The following is a 22,527-nucleotide window of genomic DNA, read 5'->3' on the forward strand; positions in this document are numbered from 1 at the left end:
AACACTGCCAAATTAAGTGTAAAAATGTAATAAGAAAAGCCAAAAAGGAGTTTGAAGAACAGCTAGCCAAAAACTCAAAAGGTAATAACAAAATGTTTTTTAAGTACATCAGGAGCAGGAAGGCTGCTTAACAACCAGTGGGGCCCCTGGACGATCGAGATACAAAAGGAGCACTTAAAGACGATAAAGTCATTGCGGAGAAACTAAACGAATTCTTTGCTTCAGTCTTCACGGCTGAGGATGTTAGGGAGATTCCCAAACCTGAGCCGGCTTTTGTAAGTGACAAATCTGAGGAATTGTCACAGATTGAGGTGTCAATAGAGGAGGTTTTGGAATTAATTGATAAATTTAACAGTAACAAGTCACCGGGACCAGATGGCATTCACCCAAGAGTTCTGAAAGACCTCAAATGTGAAATTGCGGAAGTACTAATAATTATGGTTTGTAACCTGTCCTTTAAATCGGCTTCTATACCCAATGACTGGAAGATAGCTAAAGTAACGCCAATATTTAAAAAGGGCTCTAGAGGTGATCCCAGCAATTACAGACTGGTAAGTCTAACGTTAGTACCGGGCAAATTAGTTGAAACAATTGTAAAGAATAAAATTGTCAGACACATAGAAGAACATAAATTGTTGGGCAAAAGTCAACATGGTTTCTGTAAAGGGAAATCGTGACTTACTAATCTATTAGAGTTCTTTGAAGGGGTCAACAAACATGTGGACAAGGGGGATCCAGTGGAGACAGTGTACTTAGATTTCCAGAAAGACTGACAAGGTCCCTCACCAAAGGCTCTTACATAAATTAAGTTGTCATGGGATAAGAGGGAAGATCTTTTCATGGATTGAGAACTGGTTAAAATATAGGGAACAAAGGGTAGGAATAAATGATAAATTTTCAGAATGGAGAGGGGTAACTAGTGGTGTTCTCCAAGGGTCAGTCCTAGGACCAATCCTATTCAACTTATTCATAAATGATCTGGAGAAAGGGGTAAACAGAGAGGTGGCAAAGTTTGCAGATGATACTAAACTGCTCAAGATAGTTAAGACCAAGGCAGACTGTGAAGAACTTCAAAAAGATCTCACAAAACTAAGTGATTGGGCAACAAAATGGCAAATGAAATTTAATGTGGATAAATGTAAAGTAATGCACATTGGGAAAAATAACCCCAACTATACATAGAATATGATGGGGGTTAATTTAGCTACAACTAATCAGGAAAAAGACATCCACGCAGTGTTCAGCTGCAGTCAAAAAAGCAAACAGGATGATAAGAATCATTAAAAAGGGGATAGAGAAAAAGACGGAGAATATCTTATTGCCCTTATACAAATCCATGGTACACCCACATCTTGAATACTGTGTACAGATGTTGTCTCCTCATCTCAAAAAAGATATACTGGCATTAGAAAAGGTTCAGAGAAGGTCAATTAAAATGATTAGGGGTTTGGAACGGGTCCCATATGAGGAGAGATTAAAGAGGCTAGGACTTTTCAGCTTGGAAAAGAGGAGACTAAGGGGGGATATGATAGAGGTATATAAAATCATGAGTGATGTGGAGAAAGTGAATAAGAAAAAGTTATTTATTTGTTCCCATAATATAAGAACTAGGGGCCACCAAATGAAATTAATGGGCAGCAGGTTTAAAACAAATAAAAGGAAGTTCTTCACACAGCGCACAGTCAACTTGTGGAACTCCTTGCCTGAGGAGAAGGCTAGGACTATAACAGTTTAAAAGAGAACTGGATAAGTTCATGGAGGTTAAGTCCATTAATGGCTATTAGCCAGGACGGGTAACGAATGGTGTCCCTAGCCTCTGTTTGTCAGAGGGTGGTGATGGACGGCAGGAGAGAGATCACTTGATCATTACCTGTTAGGTTTACTCCCTCTGGGGCACCTGGCATTGGCCACTGTCGGAAGACAGGATACTGGGCTGGATGGACCTTTGGTCTGACTAAGTACGGCCATTCTTATGTAAGTAGCCATAAGTAAACTGGATTTAAAAAAATCCATTCACTTACGATATTAAAAGAAGGTGACCTTGATAACATACAGTATGTAGAGAGTCTCCCTGAGTGCCTGCTCCACAATATCCCTCCCTCAACTCAGTGGAAATGCTGATATTCAGCTGCAACAGGGACCTCTTTTGGACCCTACTATGATGAGTGAACTTCAGTCACTTGAACATAGCCTTTTTGAACTGATTAATACACACAGCTTTATCTTATTTATTGTGTCTTCCCCCACTCCTTTTTCGAATGACTCACTGTTAAAGAAAGATTTATTTAAATTCTTCAGTGAAGTTCTCTTCTAATGCAAACCGTGATTCTGCCTCTAGCAGTACGAGATGCAGTAACTCAATAGTCCTAAGATTTCTTTTCTTAATTCTTAAATGTTTCCCTTCCTCCTTCCCTTGTGGGATAGGTGAGAAAAGCAATTGCCTCCAGTGCTTAATGCATCACAACTCAAAAACTCACTCCATCCTTGTAATTTTGAATCCCAGCCCAGCTGGTGGTTCCTGGATTTCAGACTCTGAATATGAGTTCAGCACTTTTAAATCAATCACTCTGAACAGTATTTCTGTCAAGGAGAAACCTTTTCTCTTTTTTTTGGGGAGTGGGGGAGGGAGGCAGGAAGGCTTTCTTTATTTTCCGAGACAGGCCCTGAGAAGTGAACACACTCATAAATGAACCCAGTATGTAGAGAAATATTAAATCATATATAATTCTTTCCATTTATTTAGAGTGATTGTTCTATTCCTCTTGTCTCTCAATCCAAGGAAGATTTCTGTACTTCATTGGATTTGCAAATAGCTCTGCTTTTTCCATTTATTTGTGTTTCCATATTGATGAAAACACTTCAGAATGTTTTAGTAATTAATAGACTGATTATATGGAGCATTGCCCTCTCTGCAGAATCAGTAGAGCTCAACTGTATACACTCTATACAGATATTAGCTAAAGAAGATTCTCTCTTTGCTTACGTGGATGAGGTCTGCACTTTTTGGAGCAGAAGGCTTTGAGTTGTATTCTGGTTATCACCATGATGTTCTGAGAGTGCAGCTCTAAAGTCCTAGGTGGACAATTACTCTTTAAAAAATGGAATCCTCCTGAGTTGGATCATGTTATCTTTTGGACTTAAAAAAAAATCCACCCATTTATGAAAATATGTTATGAAGTGAATCACTTTTGTTAATGGTCCTTAGCAATCCTCCTTCTCCTTCCTCAGTATCATGTTGCACCAACCTTAGTTGGGCCCAAAAAACTGGTTGCGACTTGCTACACAGCTTACCAACAGTTTCTAGTTTGTTCCACAGCGATCCTTGGACCACATGCTCCCTTCTCCCACAGCCTCAGCACATATCTTATGGTGCCATCTTCCTCTGAGAAGTCAGATTAATCAGAGAATTAAGTTCAGGTTTCTTGCATTGTAGTGTAGACAGAATCATTGAGGGAAGTCTGCAGAAAAACTTGAATCAGGCATTTTTAAAGTTAATTATGTATGGACAGTTATTTTCTTTATAGTTTAATATTTAAATTTATAAATGCATCATGTCAAAGTAAATATTATAAATGTCATGAACATGGACTGGATCTAACATTTTAAAGGTATTTTATGCATGTTAACTTGGTTTATATTTGCAGAACCTTTTACAAAAGATACAAGAAATACATGAAAGTGTGTTGTGATATAAAGACATTATTGGAATGAGTTTGGGGTAGTTGCTTTACTCACAATGAGTAGAGCTGGTTGAAAAATAGACATTTTCATGAAAAACTTTGAAATTTCAAATTTGTTTTCATGCTGAAGTGTTCAAAATGGACCCAAGATTTTTGAAAACAAAAAGAAGATCTGAAATGATCTCCGGGGAATTTTTTAATTAAAAATGTTACCGAGACATTTATCAAAATGGAAGATCATAACCATTTTGATAACACTGACAATTTTTTATGAAAAATATTTTTTGTGTTTTTAAAATAAGGTACTTTTGAACAGCAACAAAAAATTGTTCAGAAAATTTCAACCAGCTTTATTCACAAGTGGTGAATTCCTGAGTTAGAGCTATTGGGTACTGATCACATTTGAAAAAAATGGCAGCTTATTTTAGTTGCCTCTATGTATTCACTTGGGTGAAACTCTGAGCTGCACCTTTAAGGTTATGTCTACATTATACACACACTTAACGCTGCCAAAAGTGATGTGTAGCTACATGCCAGAATGAAAAACATACTGTGTCCACACTGTGGAGTGTAGCTACACATATCAGTGAAAGGCTCTGATAGAGGGGAGACAAGTAGGGAAAGGCTTCACTGCTCCCCGCTGCCAGAGCCTTTCACTGCGGCAAGGAAAGGCTCTGTCGGTGGGGAGGCAACAGAGAAAAGGCTCAGCCTTTTCCCCCCTCCTGCCTCCGCTGCCACCAGAACCTTTCTCCACTCCTGGAGACTTTTCTTTTTGTTCCGAAGTGTTTCTCTATCACAGCCGCACCTGTTTTACCATGTTGACTTATGTTGAAACCAGTATATTCCAGGCAGGAGGGGAGAAGGGGGCCAAAAAAAGAAATCTTTAGTCAGAGGCAGGTTTCTAAAGGTTGAAAGTTAGTACCCTTATGCATTTTGCTGTTTTAATAACTGAAAGAGAAAGTATTTAAAACAGAGCTCTTAAATGTCTAAGCTGGGTGCGGAAGAATGTTTTTCCCCAGTTGGGCCCCTTACCATATGTACAGTATTATTACTGTAACTGTATTGTACTATGAATGATTTATGTAGTGATTTATCCACTCTACCATGACTGTCACCAATATCTATTATCAGCTCATATTCAACCCTTTTACAATGCCAATATATGTAACTTTGTATGCTGCTGCATTACTTGCTTTTTAAGCAATAAGATACTACAGGGTGTGCATTATTGGCCACTAGAGCATGCCTCCATGTGTTCATTAAGCACAAGTCTGGAGACAAAGCGCTCACCCGCTGTAGGAGCATGATTTAAGGCCAGTTGTGTGTACCCAAAATCATTTTATTGTGATTATAAAGTGAACATTGTCAATTTTAAAATGTTTTTAAATGAAAGTTTGGTCTGTATTAAACTAATCTTGTTATGAAAAGCAGGCAGGAAAAGGAAAATGGGGGAGGGGGACTGAAACTTATTTTGGTGCAATTTTTAACCGTTTCAGATGCTATAGGTTTTTGCCTAAAGAAGCTGCCAAAAACCTGTAAGGGTCATTTCTTGCTTTCATAGCTGGTGCTGCTTTGAAGTCTAGTCCTGTTACTTGTGTTCCAGTGGCTGCTCCTCTTAATACTGCTTCTCTAGCAAATGGGCCATTTTGAACTTTCATTTTCTGTTAAAATTAAATCAGGGGAACTCGACAACTCAAGACTGGTGTTTTTTTAAAAAAAAGTCATTATACCAAATTCAGCCCATTTTTGTTAGTAACCAAAGTTTATTTTCCCCCCATCTGATGGCTGTTTGGTTTGATGGCCTATATTAAATGAGTTGGTAGTGTCAGTCCAATTCCTACTGAACTGACAGAAACCGAACCATCCTCTCTCCACAAGAAATTGTCACTCTTAGGATTTTAGGCACATTTCTGGGACAGTTTGGGGAAGCTTACCCAGAGGCAGCACGTACTGTACCTGTTCCAGGGATAACAGAGGATTCATTCTGCAGGGTGGCCAATTCAACAATAAATTCACTTAAAGAGAGGGAAGAGTGGTTCCAGAGTGTTTAATACTCTCAGTTTCTATTAAAAAAATACATTGGAAGATCAAAACAGCTCAGCTGCCCGTGAAATGAGATAAAAATGGCATTTGGGCAGATAGACTTCAAAATGTACTGCTCCTGCTTTTTTCTTTCTTCAGTGGTTTAGACCTGACTGGCACTTCCAGTGCAGTTTTTCTGACGGCTGGGCTGTTTTTTCTTTTTCAGCCTCTTTTTTTATTTTTTTTTTTTTTTTATTAAGGAGAAAGGGAGAAGAGAGGAGTAATGAGGGCATCTGATGTGTCCTTTGTAATAAGTTGGGAAAGATCCTAAAAACCCACCTGCCAAAAGAAGTCTGTTCAAAGTGATAGAGGGAAGGCACTAAGGAATGATTCTATATAGAAAGTGATCCAAGTGTTGATCCAAGGCATTAGAAGATAATTGAGTAACCTTAACATGAATAAAATATACTTATCAGTTTTCCAGTGATTGTGCATCTCCTGCATTGTTGTAGTGAAATAAAATACAGTATTTTATTTCATTATATGGAAACCTTGGACCCCCTATTGGCATCATATTCCCCTGGGGTCTTCAGAATGAGGACATGCCTTTGGCGATACAATCTTCAGTTCCAACCAACACTGCAGCAGCATCTCAGTGGTGGATCTACAGGATTTTCTCTCTCTCTCTCTGCAGTTGGAAGATGCAGGACAGGGGCTGGGCTCCTCTGGATTCTACCTCCCAAATCTATTGGTAAAAACCCTGGAAGTTAACCCACTCTACCTTGTCACTTGGTAATATGGAGCACCTCTTTTAGCAGGTCCCACAGGTAGCTGAGGTGGATGAGTTGCTTGCAGTGTGGCTCCAATGTAGGTATTTGGAAAAAAGATAAGAGCTATTGGAGCCAGTGCAGAGGCCCTCCATGTAGATGGCCCTGTATCTCTGGTACATACTGAGATTCTTGTGGGTCCCATGATATCTGCAAGTCCTGGGGGTTAGATCTTTGTCTTTCAAACACTGCCGCAAATGGAAGAATTCTTAAGAAACTTGGCAAGTTTCTTCTTCCCCTTTGTAGGTTATTCTTCTGTTGGGGAGAACGGAGCCCTAAAATGGCACCAGTGGTCACCACTATAATTTTTTTTATAGTCCTACAGACATGTATGTATGTACAGCAACGTAAACTTGATTTGGAAGAAAATAGATTTAAAAGGTAGAAGGTATCCTAAAGATTTGTTTCTTGTTTTATTACTGGCATCTGGATATGAAAGGACATAATTTAGGTGGCTAGATCTAACTGGCATTTTTGATGTACTCTATATACTTATACCCACACCCCAATAACCGCCTCTCATACTGCACCCCCGTTCCAGACTTATGTATATCATATGTTACTATGCTTATCTTGATCCCAGTTGGTCTTAAATTTATTACTGATGCTTACAATTTTTTTGTTTTAGCTATCTGTGCATGCTAAACATAGGATCCTAGCAAAATGTCATTGGTGAAAACATGCTACTTCCTTATACCCTCATAGTTTCTTCCACATTTATAACTGCTTTATTACTGCACAGATACACATTTGCAGTCTCACCCATTGCTAAATGGTATAGCAGAAAAGTTGTGGTGGTGGGTTTTTTTGTTTTAAAGTGAGGCCTGCAAGAACAGAGACAGCTGCCAATGTGTCTCAGTCCAAGCTTGTCCACAGGAAGTGGCAGAAAGGGGACTCTGACTGGCTTCATGTGGAACTGGTGGTGTCTTCTTAGCCCTCCCCCATAGGGAGATGGTCATAGGTGGCCAGCAGTAAACAGTCAGTGTCAGTTTCCAGCCATGCCGTATGTGCCCAGAGGCTGTAAAAGTAGGAGGCAGAGGTGCTTCCCGGGATTTCATGCTCTCTGCTGGTGTCCGTGCCCTTGGTGGGGTTTGAGAGCAGGCTGTGGCCCTGGCTGGACTGCTCTTACCCCTTGCTCCAGTGATGAAGCCATGAAGCTGCTGCTGGTGTAATTTGACTCTTAGGGAAATAGTCTGTTTCTCCCTTAGCTTGTGTAGGCAGGGAAAGTGGGCTGCTGTTCAACCTTTGTGCTTCTTACACGTGCTCTCCACCACTGGTATCATAACCTAGGACCATCTCTCCTCCCTGCCCCCTGGGGTTACCAGCCCTCCAGGATTGTCCTGGAGACTCCAGAAATTAAAGATTAATCTTTAACTAAAGATTGTCATGTGATAATTCCTCCAGGAATAAATCCAACCAAAACTGGCAACCCTGCCCCAATGGTGCAGCAGCCTGGTTCCCAGGTGCTGGCCTTACCCATGGGAGAATTTGTCCTCTATGTTCCTACCATGGTGAGTAACTCATGGCCCACTCCCACATTCAGGGAGAACGGATGAGGGCACTTGTATACCAAGATAAGTACCTTACGCATGGTTAAGGAAGACAGAACTCTATATAGACTGTAAGATCAATCCTTTAGGGAGTGACAGCAGTGATCTGTCACAATGAAACAAAAGCCTGCTACTTTACTTTTACTTATTGTTAATCGGGGTGTGCTGTATATTGTGTCGTCATGTGCTCATTTTACATTCATTACTGGGCTACACCCTAAGATTACTCATGAATATCAGCTAGTGTGCAACAGGGCTGCCTGCATTCACGTTGTGTCCTGCATTGAGCACATTACACTGTGATCTGGTATTGGCTTCCATTTTGTTCATAGGGGAATCATAGAATATCAGGGTTGGAAGGGACCTCAGGAGGTCATCCAGTCCAACCTGTTGCTCAAAGCAGGACCAATCCCCAGACAGATTTTTGCCCCAGATCCTTAAATGGCCTCCTCAAGGATTGAACTCTCAACCCTGGGTTTAGCAAGCCAATGCTCAAACCACTGAGCTATCCCTCCCGCCCTGTAAAGTGTTGTTTTTAACCTTACACCGTAAGTGGCTTTGTTCCTGACTGCCTCTCCATATGTAATTTCACAACAATTGAAATCAGCTGAGGTGCAGCAAGCTACCAATTTAACTGGGATAGGGCTTGTAACAGGTCATTATCAGGTAAAAGTCCTCAGCAAAGGTCCTCCTACAGAGCTAAATGTAAAACCCATCTTTTCAGCCATGCTTTCCTGTAGAAGCACCCTCACTTTCATACTTAGATGTCTGCCAAAACCTAAAACCAAGCCTACTTCTTGTTAGCAGAGAAGGGTGAGACATATTAATGTTAGCCCTTTTACTTGTGGAAGGCACTCAGACACTATAGTGACAGGCACTATGTAAGAATCTAGATCAGGGGTTGGCAACGTTTGGCACGTGGCTCGCCAGGGTAAGCACCCTGGCGGGCCGGGCCAGTTTATTTACCTGCTGATGCAGCAGGTTCGGCCGATCGCGGCCCCCACTGGCCGCGGTTCACCGTCCCGGGCCAATGGGGGTGGCGGGAAGCCGCGGCCAGCACATCGCTCGCCCGTGCCGCTTCCCGCCACCCCCATTGGCCCGGAACGGCGAACCGCGGCCAGTGGGGGCCGCGATCGGCCGAACCTGCCGCGTCAGCAGGTAAATAAACTGGCCCGGCCCGCCAGGGTGCTTACCCTGGCGAGCCGCATGCCAAACGTTGCCAACCCCTGATCTAGATGCATATGCAGCAGGAATATTTGTGATAGGGTATAATCAGAGAACAGTCCTTGAATCCGGAAATGACTCTCCGGCCTCTGGGATCAGGAGAGTCCAGACTTGTTGCCCTTATGGGCGCAATGCATGGCCTATTTATTTCCCTGGCTTTTTCTGATGAGGTGGGCCAACTGAAGTAGAACTGTTTTGAAGAGGGGAGATTTTAGTTATGGTGGTTTGAGGTTATAGTGAATATCAGTCCATTAGAATTTAGCATGATTATTTAATAAAAATTGCACAGGCACCTATAATTTGGGATTAAGTCTCTTTGGCAAAGCAAATAAAAACAATTACAGTAATTAAAGTTGTAGGGTTGGTTTCTGTATGAATGACACTGACACTCAGTCTTTGCTCATGGAGGTGGGTGGAGGTAGACAGAAGGCTGTTTGCATATTGATAGGGCAGGATGCAGCTGGGAGGAAGCTAGAAATTCTGTCATAGGGTCTGCAAACAATCTAGTGACATCAAATGGATGCCAGTGCTTGCCTGAAATCAGTAACAGGGAAGATAATGGAAGGAAGACGAAATAAGGAAAAAAGAGTACTATCCATTTTTTCAGCATGCTGCCCTTTCTTTGACACATACCAGTTTCCTGTGTGTTTGTATGTGTGCGCACGCGTTTTTAGCCTACTTAGTTGTGTGTCAGCTTCTTACCAAACCCCGGAAAGCACCCCTTGGCTGGCCTCATTTTTTAACTCAGTAACTTATTACGGTAAAGTTGTAGTTAATAGTTTCTGGAAAGATAGCAGTCTGTCTTTAAATGTACACACTTTGGGCTAAATGTTGAGAAATCACAGGTATGTAATGCAAATCCTGGGTGTGCCAGCCAAGCCTGTAGAAAAAAAGCTCGTTAGGATTAATCTCTGGCTGGGTGACTAATGCAAAGGGAATGAGTTACTTTCCTCCCCGAGACTGCAGAGATTTTGACATAGCTTTCAAAGGGGTTCTACTGGAATGTAGCTGGTCACTTTGTGCAGTTAGGTATGTTATCTGGTGCAGAAACCCTTGCTTTAATTCTCAGAATAGCATAGTAAATTAGAGACACACACAACAGCACATTCCATACCAGGGCTTAAAACAAAACCTCACACCCAGTTTGGACTAACTGTGTTACGTAATTATCCGACATACTTTAAGAGCATTAAGAGCAGCAGCAGATGAGAGCTGTCTTACCTCCTGTTTTGTTTCTAGAGCTTTGCCAGATTTTTATCTTTGAAGATCCATGAGTATGAAGTGATGCATTTGTGATATCCCATCTCAACCTTGTTTCCACAGTGACTTCCACATGTAATATTAGCAAAATGACTTGCTGCCCTAGCTTACTAATGCCATGCATATGTTACTAAGGAGTAGCTGAAGAAGTGTCATTTTATTGATTGATCTATGCAGTCTTTCTTGGGTAGAATACTACTTACTGCACAAGTTTGTATAAGACAATAGGATTTTTTTTTATGTTTTTTGATTTTTGTTGTTGTTGCAAGTGTTGTAAACAGCTATTAGCAGTCAAAATTATCAATGGTATGTAATTGTTAGCCCCATAAAAAGAAAAAGAAATGGCGGTCTTATCAATAAACTACATAGAACGGACTGACACACAGAAAATTTCACCATAACATATGGTATTTCATCACGTTGCACTGCATTCAAAGTAATTTACCATTGCAGTTGTAGTTTCAGATTGAAAATCTTTATTTTTTCCTATGTCCACCAATTTTTTTTTTAAATTTCATCTGTATTACATATTTTATTGTAGGTATTTTATCAGTCTTGGTGAGGATATTAGCAGAGCCTTCTAAAACTCTTACCAATTTTCAAAGAGAATTAACAGAAAGGGTAGATTTTCCTGATAATCCTTTTAAAATTAAAATATAACACCAAAACATTGTTTAAGTGACATTGAGGGTCTGACCTAAACCAACTAAAGCTGGGAAATTCAAAGTGAACAGCTGACACTGTCTGGTTAAGTGCTCCTTGTGCTTATGTATTGAAGCCAGAGGCTGGGAAACCTCAAAAGATTCAGAGGTCAGTTCTGATAATATCCAAACTTTTGGATGCTTATCTCAACCCTGTTAGTCTGGAGAATGGGCTAGAAATCTTCAGGATCAGGCTTTCTTGTGAGAAATGCAGCATTTCCTCATTGATCTGAACATGGCGGCAAAATGAGGACTGACATGCATAAAATCCATTCATGTAACAGGCCACAACTTTTAGTAAACTTAAACTCAGGGAACAGGTACTACGCGCCCATCACCCATACTCTCCTGTACCAGGCATTAGGTGGTTCCAATGTGGGGTTTATAGGGCTCCTACCATATCATCCGTAACTCTGGGTGGCTCAACCCAGCTCACTCAAGAGTCCTACCCTTCCATGCTTTCTACAAGGGAAACAGAGGATGCAGAAGTGTGGGGACCTCACACTGCGAGGGCCACAAGAGCTCAGTCTTTCCCATGAGCCCATCAGCAAAATCACTGGCCTTTTGCCTCAACAAGCCCTTCATTTTATCTTTTTAACTGCACTGGAAACTGGCTGCAAGTTGTGACAAATTAACATCGCAACCAAGTAACTTAGGTATTAAGCACATTTCTGCTTAACCTACTGTGGCTCAAATGTGCTGCAAAGAAGGTGAAAAGTCTTCCCAGGCCTCTGCCAATTGACTGTATGGCAGAAAAAATGTCTTTGTCCCCCAAGCAGGCAATTAGCTAGACCTTCAGCATCTGCAAGGCCGGATTCCCATGCCTAGTTTAGACTCCAGATGGTCCATGCTCTGCACCCCCATTGAGGTGGGTGGGTGGAATTTTTGATCAATTCATGATGAGCATAACTCTGCTTGTACTAAGTAGTTGTGCTTCCTTCCCCGCTTACCAGTAAAAAAGCGAGTTGTTACACAAAATATTTTTAACCAATAGAAAGGGACCTGAGCCACAAAGTTGTGATCAATGTCTGGTCTTTCCTAAAATTTGGAGTGCTCTGATCCCACATTTTCTTTCTGACCCATCTTTATTTAAAAAAATTTACTACACTTTTTTAAAATACCAAAGGTTCAAGTTTTGTCCTGTTTTAGTTTTGATCCAAATTGTGCTATTCTGCTTTTATCCAAACTAGTTACCCAATGTACTACTGTATGGTGATGTGGGTATTAGCTTCATACACTTATCTGATATACAGGCAATACTTGGGCACAGCAGGACTTGTAAAAAGTATCTCTTATAATACTTCCATAATTCATGTGATTTGTATATCATTCTAGGAGTTGATGTTAAAACTCACTAAATATTCATTCTGACTTATCTAAGAAATATCCTGTGATGTTTCACAGCGCTAGTCCTTTAAAATGGATGGCAGATTTTTGTACAGAAAAAGGAGCTTTGTATTCCCATAGCATTTACATTTTTCTTGAATAAGCTAAAACTCCAGTTAATTTGAGGCAGAAGAAAAGCTTTGCCTCTCAGCCACTAGCACTAAGGTTAGCCCATATTTTACTGAACTGTTGCAAGCAGAGCCTGGAATCACTGATTAATGCCAGAATCTCCTTTTAGTTTCTCTCTCAATGCATTACTTTAAAATTTGCATAATTGTTTAAAGTTGCACATTTTGCGGATACTGCCCCTGTTAAATGGTACAGGGAAACACATTACATTACATTACTGACAGGATCAAAACAGAAAGTGACACTTTTATGCAGTTGTGTATTTTGTGAATCAGGCCTGTAATTGGAATGTATTAATGATTTCCTTGACTCTGCCCTATGCTGCTCCGCCCCAGCTTCCCCCAAAATAATCCACGTAAACTCCAAGGATATTTAACACATCTTGAGCTGTCCAGTTCTATGTAGTTCCTTGTAAAGTAACTTGGAATGATGATTCCAACTCTGTAAGACGTGTTCAGACAGAAACTCACACATACACATAGCAACACATAAAGCACGAACCTGTTAAGGATTTCACCTTTTAAGAAATGACAGAATAATTACAGGACAACATGTCCTTCATGACTAAAAACAACCAAGCTAAAGTGCTTTCAAGGCTGGCATGGCCTACTTCTCTACTGGCAAGCTGCATAAATCATAAATTGTTAAGGGATTGATTCATGCAATATGTGATAGAGGAGTCAATATAGTATGTGTGCGTATAAAATATGTACACACGCAGATACTGATCTAAATTCAGTTCTTAGTTATACATGTGAAAGAGCATAATATATATATATATAAAATATCCAGGATACCCAGTCATGCTTTTCTAATGAAAGGTACATAAGTGCTTCCATTTTAAACCCTCTTCATGAGAGGTTTTTAATGGCTGTCAATTCAACCTCAGGCTGAAACTTGGTATATAAGAAGTTCTCAGCCCTGCAAGAATGTTTCTGGCTTTGTAAAAGACAAAAATTCTGTTACCTCATTTTACCTATTTTTTTGGCTGGATTAAGATTAAAATGTTGTGTTTTAAAAGAAAAAAATCTTACCTTACCTATGTACACACTAAGGCTCTATTTTTCTAAATCCGTGTTGGCATTTTGAGGTACATTAATGGCCCTTGGAAGGTCATTTTGGGTGGATAAGTGGTAAATTTTCTTGCAAGCCTCTATGACGTGATATGCTGCCATTGTCTTTCAGATACTGTGGATATTCTATACTAGTAAGGTGGGGTTTCTCTTTCTGTACATTCTACTGTTCAGACTGCAAATATGCTCCTGTTTTAACTAAGGCCAAGGGACTCCTGAAGGATCCAAATGCAAGAGTGACCCAACCGCCGCAGGTTTGTTCGGAAATTAAAGTTGTCTAGAAATCAAACCTACAAGAAAATTGTACCTACTCCAAGCCCTGGGAACTTCTTCTCCCCAGCCTTAACTTTGAGGGACAAAGGACCCTTTATAGAGCTTCTGTCTGTGCATGAACAATTTTGCACACAGACATATAGACTGTTTTTGAGCATGGTCATCTGCATGTGCAGGCATTAGATTCTGTTTTTTGTTCATGCAGATAATAGAATTTACATGCACAAAACTCATTTTGGCTCAGTGTATAGCTTGGGAGGACAGGTACTTAAGGTTTGAAGAACAGATGCACAGCAGGGGGCTAGTGGGATATATGGTAGCTGGGTTTGGAATATTGAAATAGAGATGCCACAAAGTAAAGATAAAGGTACAGTTCTCATCTGTGTCTGAATTTCACTGAGCACAAAAGGAATTTAAATACAAAGAGCAAAGTAACAATAGTATTAAAGGTATGCAATTGGAGTTGGCACCCACCTTTTGCAAGCAGCCACTCTGGTTGGATGTGTCTGTATCCTTTCAGTTCTGGTGATCTCTTTCAGAGGTTCTCAGGCAGTTCCCCCCCCTCCCCCCCAGCAACTCAGCCCTCCTGCCAAGTCACACACACTATCTGCATGTGAACCAGAACATACCCCTTCCGGGGTATACCATCCACCCGGGCCCATCTCAGTACCCCTCTCGTGGTGTCTATAGCCCTCCCTGGGCTCAGTCTTTAAGTAGTCCTAGCCCTGGTATGGCACCGTATCCCCAGGGCTTCCTTCCTGAAGACGCTATTTTCCTGTGGCCCTCCCTGGACTCAGTCCCTACTCAGTCTCAGCAGCCAGCCAGGAGCTTCTTCATTGCTCCCCTGGTCCCTGCTAGCAAATTGGTTTTGGTTCAGTCCTAGCAGCCAGCTAGGAGCCTCTCGCTCCCCCAATCTCTGCCCACACTGAGCTGTCTGTGGCCCTGCTTCTCTTCCAGACAGGTACACAGTCCTTTTTTCTCCAGCTCCAAGCAGAAACTAACTGCTGCTCTGTTCTGCAGCTCCTTGTATATGGTCCTCCTGGCCCCCGATTGGCCGTTCCAGCAGCCCCTCTGATTGGGTGCTTCCTTGCAACCAATCTAGGCCACTTGGAGGACCTCTCCATCACTCCTTTCCTGGGATGGATGTGACAGAACCCTGAGGACTCCAGCAGGAGACCTTTGGGCCTAGTCCACCCCATCACAAGGTGATTTTCCATTATGAAAAAGAGCATTCGAGACCCAAATTTTTCCCTCCGTACACATACTAGTAATTTTCTTACCTTTGGGGCCCAGTTCAATGACAGCCTTTCCACCGCCTTTAATGTGATTTCAGTTGGACGCTAATACCTCACCTTATTAGTATTAGAATTGTTAAATTATTCAGTGGAGACTGTAGACCATAATAGGCCAGATCCTCAACTGGTGTAAATCTGTGTAACTCCACTGATGTCAGAGGAGCTACATCAATTTATGCTAGCTAAGGATCTGGCCCTATAGGTTTAGATACTTAAAAAGGATTTTGAAGTGATGTAAATTCCCTAGTCTCCTATTTACCATCAACATCATCACATTTAGGGAAATTTGCATCCAGATCCAAACTTTGCAGTTTAGATCCTCATCTAATTTCAGACACAGCCCATGACCCAAACCGGAGCCATTGCAGGTTGAGAACTATAATCTGGGATCCGATTTAAATTGGCAAAAGTCAATAAATTATGGTATCAGGCCGATTACTAGGCCCTGTCCTACATTCCTATTCATACAAACACTTTTTGAAATCAGTAGGGGTCTCCCTGGTGTCAATGGGAGGTTTTCCTGAGTAAGGACTTGACTTTATTTCAGTGTTCAGGTTGTATGATATCAAGACCACTACAGCAATGCGCTTATGCACCATGGGGTAAAATATGGATGGAATAGCAGCCTTAATACTGAATTTCTTGGCATGTCAGTTCGTTTTATATATCATTAAATTGTTCTGTGAAGGCTTTAGCCACATGAGTCCCATTAGAGTCATTGGGCCATATTCTCAGCTGGTGTAAATCAGTGCTGCACAATTAAAGTAAATAGAACGCTGCTGATTTTCATGAGCTGAGGATCCGGCCCATTAGGAGTGACGTGGCTATAAAACCTTGACAGCACTTTGGAAGCAATACCCCTTCAGTGCTGCTGCAATCTAGTTTTTATGATATTTATGAGAAACCCACTTCTGTGTGGCTCAAAAGCTCTAACTAACTCCCATCAACTTTATTCCCACTCCATAACTATTAATACTAATAATAACTAATGTTCTAAGTTATTGCTATCCTCTGCATCTCCCAGTGTATGTTTGTCTAATTTTTTGCCTGTTTCTTAGATTGTAACTGTATTTGTCTTGTTCTGTATATGTACCCAAACATACAGAGAATGTTATTAGCAGGGATTGTCTTGTACAGTGCAATAGCCATGCTTAACAAATACTGTTGTGTATGTGTGTGTAATACATGGAATACATTATTAGTGGGAGCCCTTTATTTGTCTTGTGTGACAGGTGTAATCCAGGTGCTTAATAAATAATATACACACATGGATAAAATTATATACTAAATGTCTTGAAACACCTTCCTTTTTCACTTGGTAACTAATGAAATTATTCTTAGGCAAGAACATATTGTGTTAGCAGTTCCAGTGTCTAGTTGAACTCCATTGCCTTATTGGCTGTGCCAATGATTTGGCATAAACAGTTGAGGTCGTTTTTTCTGACAGGCAAGACATTGGAAAGTGTGTTGCAACAATTTCCTTCCAATTACCCTCTTGCTGTGGAGGGTGGGGATTCAAACTTGGTGAGATGTGGCAGTAAGTGTGCATGTGCTTTTCTGTTATATGCTGGCTAGATCTTTGGTAAGCATAGGAAGAATAGAAACATCCATTTTTCCAGCTGCACAAATAATGGCAACACTGATCTGTGACCAAATGGTTTCTAGCAATTTTCTTTTTATATTCCATGGTAATATTGGAAAAATCTACCCTAATTCAAATGAATCTTTTATTTGGTATATGTCTCCATTTGACAAATAAAGTGTGTGGATGGTCCAGAATGTGAGACAGTGTCACTAAACATACTGCATATACACCCCACTACAGTTTCAAAATACATAATGGCATTCTGGGTTGGAAGCTATATAACCCATCTACAGCTGTTCACTTACCATGTGTAGCTAGTGGTTTGGATGTAATATATATATTTTTTAATCCATGAAGGGCCAGATTTTCAGACTGGCTCTTAGGAAGAAGGAGGGAAATAGTGGGAAGTCAAGAAAAGATGAGGGACTTTTTAGTATGGAGTGTGTGGCGATAATATCCAAACATGTCACCACGTTAATTCCATAATGCATACTTCTTCTAGTAGCCATGACATTAGGAAATTTATTTATCATTTATTCATATAGCTTCCTGTGTTGCTTGTAGTGTCTGAATGCCTAAGGGAAACCAGTAGAAGCTTCAGATTGTATTGTGCCTCAGTTCCAGTGAATAAAAGCTAAGTAGCATGCATCATCCAATCTGAACATTCCCCCTATTGTTTCTAATGGGTCATTGCAGATCCAGTCTGGACTGAATCTCAGGCTTTAGACATCTTGCAAGATTGCATGAAGAAAGCATGGAGCACATCCAGAACCCAGTGATGTTTGCTTTGGGGCCCCTGACCATGGCCTGTTTAATTATTGCTGCTCTGGCTAAAAACAGCGATAGGCATAGTTTAATCTTTGGAGAGCTGTTTGGAGAATGGAGGCTAGGGAGACTTGCTTTATATAGCAATATCCCTCTTCTTTGAAATCTGTACAATTATAAAAAACTGGTCATTGTCTGCCCTTGTGTGCATCTGTATTCAGACACAGGTACATGGTATGCTAACTAAACCAGCATAACTTCTCTTAATTTTTTGTATATATATTTTTAGTCATTGCATTTTAGACCATAATCCTCACCTAACTTGTTAAACTTTCATTAGGTACTGGGTGCCAACTTCAGGGGTGATGTGTAATTTGGACTCTGTGTGCCTTATTCAAGTTGGGGGGTGTATGAGCATGTTGATGAATAGATATGAATCTAGAAGGTATTTAAATTTGAATAAAATGCACACTAAGGGGGTAAATTACATTAACTTTGACTCTCTCTAGACTTTAACTTACAGCTAATTAAAATCACCTATAAATTCTTGAAAGCCTATTCCATAGTTGTTCTATACTAATACTTAGGACTAGAAAAGGGTCCGGGTGGCCTGCACAGAGTGTAAAAGGAATTCTTACTCCCCCTTTCTTCGTCGGGATCAATGGCCAAGTCTTAGGCCCCTTAGGAATTTTTCTCTTAATTGGGTTGCCCATTCCTACTCTTGTTTAAATTCACACCCAGGGATAAATACAGAGTTAGTTTTTTCCTTCCTGGATATGGATATATAGCTCACAAATATTCAGGAAGATCAGAGAGGAGATGCTTTTCCAAAGGGCGGCAGGCAATGTAGAAAGGGGAAGGAACTAGCTCCAGTGAGAATGTAACATATCTCCTCATCTCTAAAAGTTTTTGAGAACTTAGAAAATTGTAAGTGCAAGTCAAAAGTACTGTATATTCCCAGGCAGCTTTAATTTGCATGACCAGCACTTACTTAGCACGGTACTATAGATGTTGGACACCTTGCAGCATTAAATGGGTCACATTTAACTGTTCTTGAACAATTGATCCTCTGTATTAGACATAAACAGGCTTTTTATCAGATATCAGGTGTCATGACTTCACTTTTCACTACATTTTCTTTGATAAACATCTATTCATTGTGGAGACAAGGTGTGTGGGTAATATCATTTATCGGAACAACTTCAGTTAGTGAAAGAGACAAGCTTTAGAGCAAACCACATATATTCATTGTGGCCATTGCAAGGAAAGTTCCGCTTGCTAACTGTGTCTGAGTTTCCCCATGCATTCCCTATTGCATGTAAGTATAGGTGCTTATTCTGCACTTCTCTCATGTTTCTTTTTTTCACAAATGATTGTTCTTTAAATGCCAAATTGCCCTCAAATGTGTACATTTTGGAAGCCAGTGAGAGTTGGGTGCTTACATCTGAGCAAAAATTGTGGCCCTCAGATGCCAGCACTGTAGTACAATATAATGTCTGTTGCACTTTTCTAAAAGGTTTTTGAGTAGATTGACATTGATTATCTTCATTTGGTCACATAAATCCTTTGCCCCACTGCCCATGGAGCAACAACGGGGGATGTGAGGGACAGTTGTTTTTCAGAAACCAGAAAAGGCAAAATGATGAGCAGCTTTCAGTGCAGATAGAGGTGGCAGGGGACTTTTATCACCCATTTCACAAAAATCCAGGTATTTCCTGTGTGATATCCACTGGAGTTTTTCTTTGTGATACATTACATATTAAGAATTGTTTTGTTCCCTTTTGTTTCTGGAAAAGAGATCGCTTTCCCAGTGTTCAAAATCTTTATTTAAATACCATCAAGCAAACCTACTTCAGAAGCTAGTGCCTGAGTATGGAAGTATACTTGCATTTTGGATATTTTTTAGGAGAATTTCATGACGCCGTTGCATCCATTGCCAAATAGAAGAGCTGCAGTTTAAAAAACAAAAAAGCTGGCTTGAACAAAGAAAGCTTTAAAAAGCCATCAGCGTATATTAGCATACTTTATTTAATCATCCTGTCATTAAAACTATGCTTTGCAGCAGAATTTGAAACTGTCACATACTTCGAAGAAAGTCATAAAGAGCCAGACTTCCAAAATTAAATTAAAACGGCAGGTGCAATTTTGTGTGCATTTGGATTGCACAGGTTTATACACCTAAGATTTTGCATGTGCAAAAAATAGTTAATTTATGCTTGCAAATGCAGTAGGCATGCACAAATCCAAGTTTTTGTGGGTGCAAAAGCTTGGATGTGAAAAACTGAGGATCAACTTCTCTGCTGATGTAAATGAGCACACTCTGCTGACATCAACAGAGCCAATTTGCACCAGCTAAAGATTTGACTGGTTGGGTGCAAAAACTTAAGCACAGTAAAGGCTTGATCACGGTAAGGGCTGAGCACTCCTAAGAAGTGTTGGATACTCAACTCCCAGTGATGTCAGTGCAAGTTTAAGGCTTCAGCACGTTACAGGACTGAACTCTAAATTACCCCTTCAATATCAGAGGCTGCGTTTGATGCACCTTCGAAAAGTAGGCCCAGAATGTTCATTCTTTTTTAAAACAAAAAGCACTAAGATGCACAATGCACATTCTTTATAAGGGAGTTTCATGGGACAGAAATGTATTTTTCCTGACAGATTGCCTTTAAGGACCCTTTTGAACACATTATCTCCACAATGTTCCTTAAATTTGACTGTTTAAAATAGAATAAGTTGGAAAACTCCCTTCAATGTGTTTTCAATTGTAGACAATGGCACTTTCATCCAACAATTTTGAGGAGATAACTTTTAATTGCAATAATAAGAACCACATGGGCTATGATTGATGCAAACCTGATGTGTTCTCTTACTTTATTAATCTTTTTAATTAGAGTCAAAAGAATGCTTTATCTGTCGAGAAGGAGACGAGATGGGTTGTGACGCTCTGCTGCACTTCTGTGACTGCAAAAACCTGATTGCTCACCAGAAGTGTGTGCTAACCTGGATACAAAAGGTGAGGGAACTAATGCAGAATATTCTCTTCCATCTTGTACTGTGCAGCGCGAAAGACAATCTACCATATGTTGGTGTACTGTTATGACGAGCGTCCATTGGTTTTATTTGTATTCTATAAACCTTTTACAAACATATGGTTACAACCTCAATTGAGGGTGAGAAAAGGAGGTGTCATTTTAAAACCTCCAGATGTCAGAGCACTTACTGACCAAGGACCCAATCCCACAAGATACTGAGAAAATCCTATAAGGTGCTGGGTACCTCAATTCCCATTAATTTCAGTAGGAGTTGAGGGTGTTCAATTCTTCACAGCATCTTATAAGATCAGATCCTAAGTGGCAACAGTTTGAAGCCATTATGATTTTGTATGTTGTGAACTACACAATAAGAGCGAGATGCTGACTTGGAGGGGTTTCCACAACTGTTTAATTTGAAGTAGATCTGGTGAATGTTTTGTGTCAGAACTGGTTCATGTGTTCACAAGCCCGTAACATATTAAGGGTTTGGGTTCAGTTTTCCCCATGGTTGAAACAATTGCGAACTAATAGGTAAGGTTTAGGTTTCATATATTTACTTAGGGCTTCCTGGCTTGCCAGAATTGTGAGCAGGACTAGTAGCCACATTGGAAAACATCATGTGACTTTTCCCATTTATTATAATTGTTCTTTATCATTATCTTATTTTATTAGTATAATTGTTTTCTATCGTGACAATAGCGTATAACTAGGCACCAAACCAAAAAGCAAAGGCAAGACCTCTGTCTCAAAAAGCTTACATTCTAAAAGTGTTACATATCAGGGCTTTGCGCCGAGAGGCATAAAGTGACAAAGTGTGGGTTAAATAGAGGGGAAAAAAGTACAGGAAACGTATAAACTTAAGATCTTGAAAGGAGACCCAAAGCTATTGTGTTATACCTGGTTTTTGTGGTCAAAGCCACACATTTTGCATATTTTGATACAAAGCCCATAAATTAGCCTAAGTCAGCACAATAAATTAGTGAACCTTGGCAAAATGTTTTGCAAACCTGGACTCTGTTTCTCATTTGTAATGAAACAAAAGAGCAAGCAGTTTTCAGACTTTTGGAGTTGTGTGAACGTTTTGCACAGCTCTAGCAACAACATATAAATTACATGGATTTCAGCCAGTGTTTTGGCTTGGTATTTTGTGCTAGAATGTTAGTACGTTGACTTTGGGTCTGACCCAAGCCCTTTGAAGTCAATGAGAGTCTTTAGACTTCATTGGGCTTTGGATCAGGTCTCCTGTTGTAAGGTGCTTTCTGGTGCCAAAGTGGGGAAGAGGGATGTTCTGTTGCCTGTATTAGTTGAAGGAAGGTAATGCAGAGAAAAATGAACTGTTAAAGAAATACTTGCCAGATATTTGTGTTCTGTTCCCCTCAAATAAAATAAATAAAAATAAAATAAAATGGACTGGGTTTGGTGTGGGGGGTGGGCACGGAATAGCCTGTTATTTCTTTTAACATCAAGAGCCTGATACTTAAAAGGCTGCCAATATAATTGGCTCCATCTTTGCAACTACAATTAATTGCAGGCTGAAAATTACAAGTGCAATTAGTTGTTGGTGCAAATGCTAATACATCTGCCTCCCTGATTATGGGCTGGTCTTGAGAGGTGCTGAGCATCACTTCAATGGCAGCTGCTGATGCTCAGCACTTTTTGGGATTAGGCTCTATGTCTGCAAGTTAGGTAATAAGATTGCTTAAATGCTAATATGTGCAGCTGTAA

At 40.3% G+C, this 22,527-nt stretch overlaps 1 protein-coding gene across 1 annotated transcript in view; it reads left to right on the plus strand.

Annotated features, from left to right (window-relative positions):
• LOC112109893 overlaps positions 1–22,527 on the plus strand; it is a 181,327-nt gene that overhangs the window by 5,685 nt on the left and 153,115 nt on the right. Inside the window, exon 2 of the mRNA XM_024204622.2 lies at positions 20,662–20,783. Within this exon, the coding sequence (XP_024060390.1) occupies positions 20,662–20,783 (122 nt within the window). The remainder of the gene's footprint in view (positions 1–20,661; positions 20,784–22,527) is intronic.

Source organism: Terrapene carolina, unplaced genomic scaffold (genome assembly GCF_002925995.2).
Source record: "Terrapene carolina triunguis isolate 2854851 unplaced genomic scaffold, T_m_triunguis-2.0 Scaffold211, whole genome shotgun sequence".
NCBI lineage: Eukaryota > Metazoa > Chordata > Testudines > Emydidae > Terrapene > Terrapene triunguis.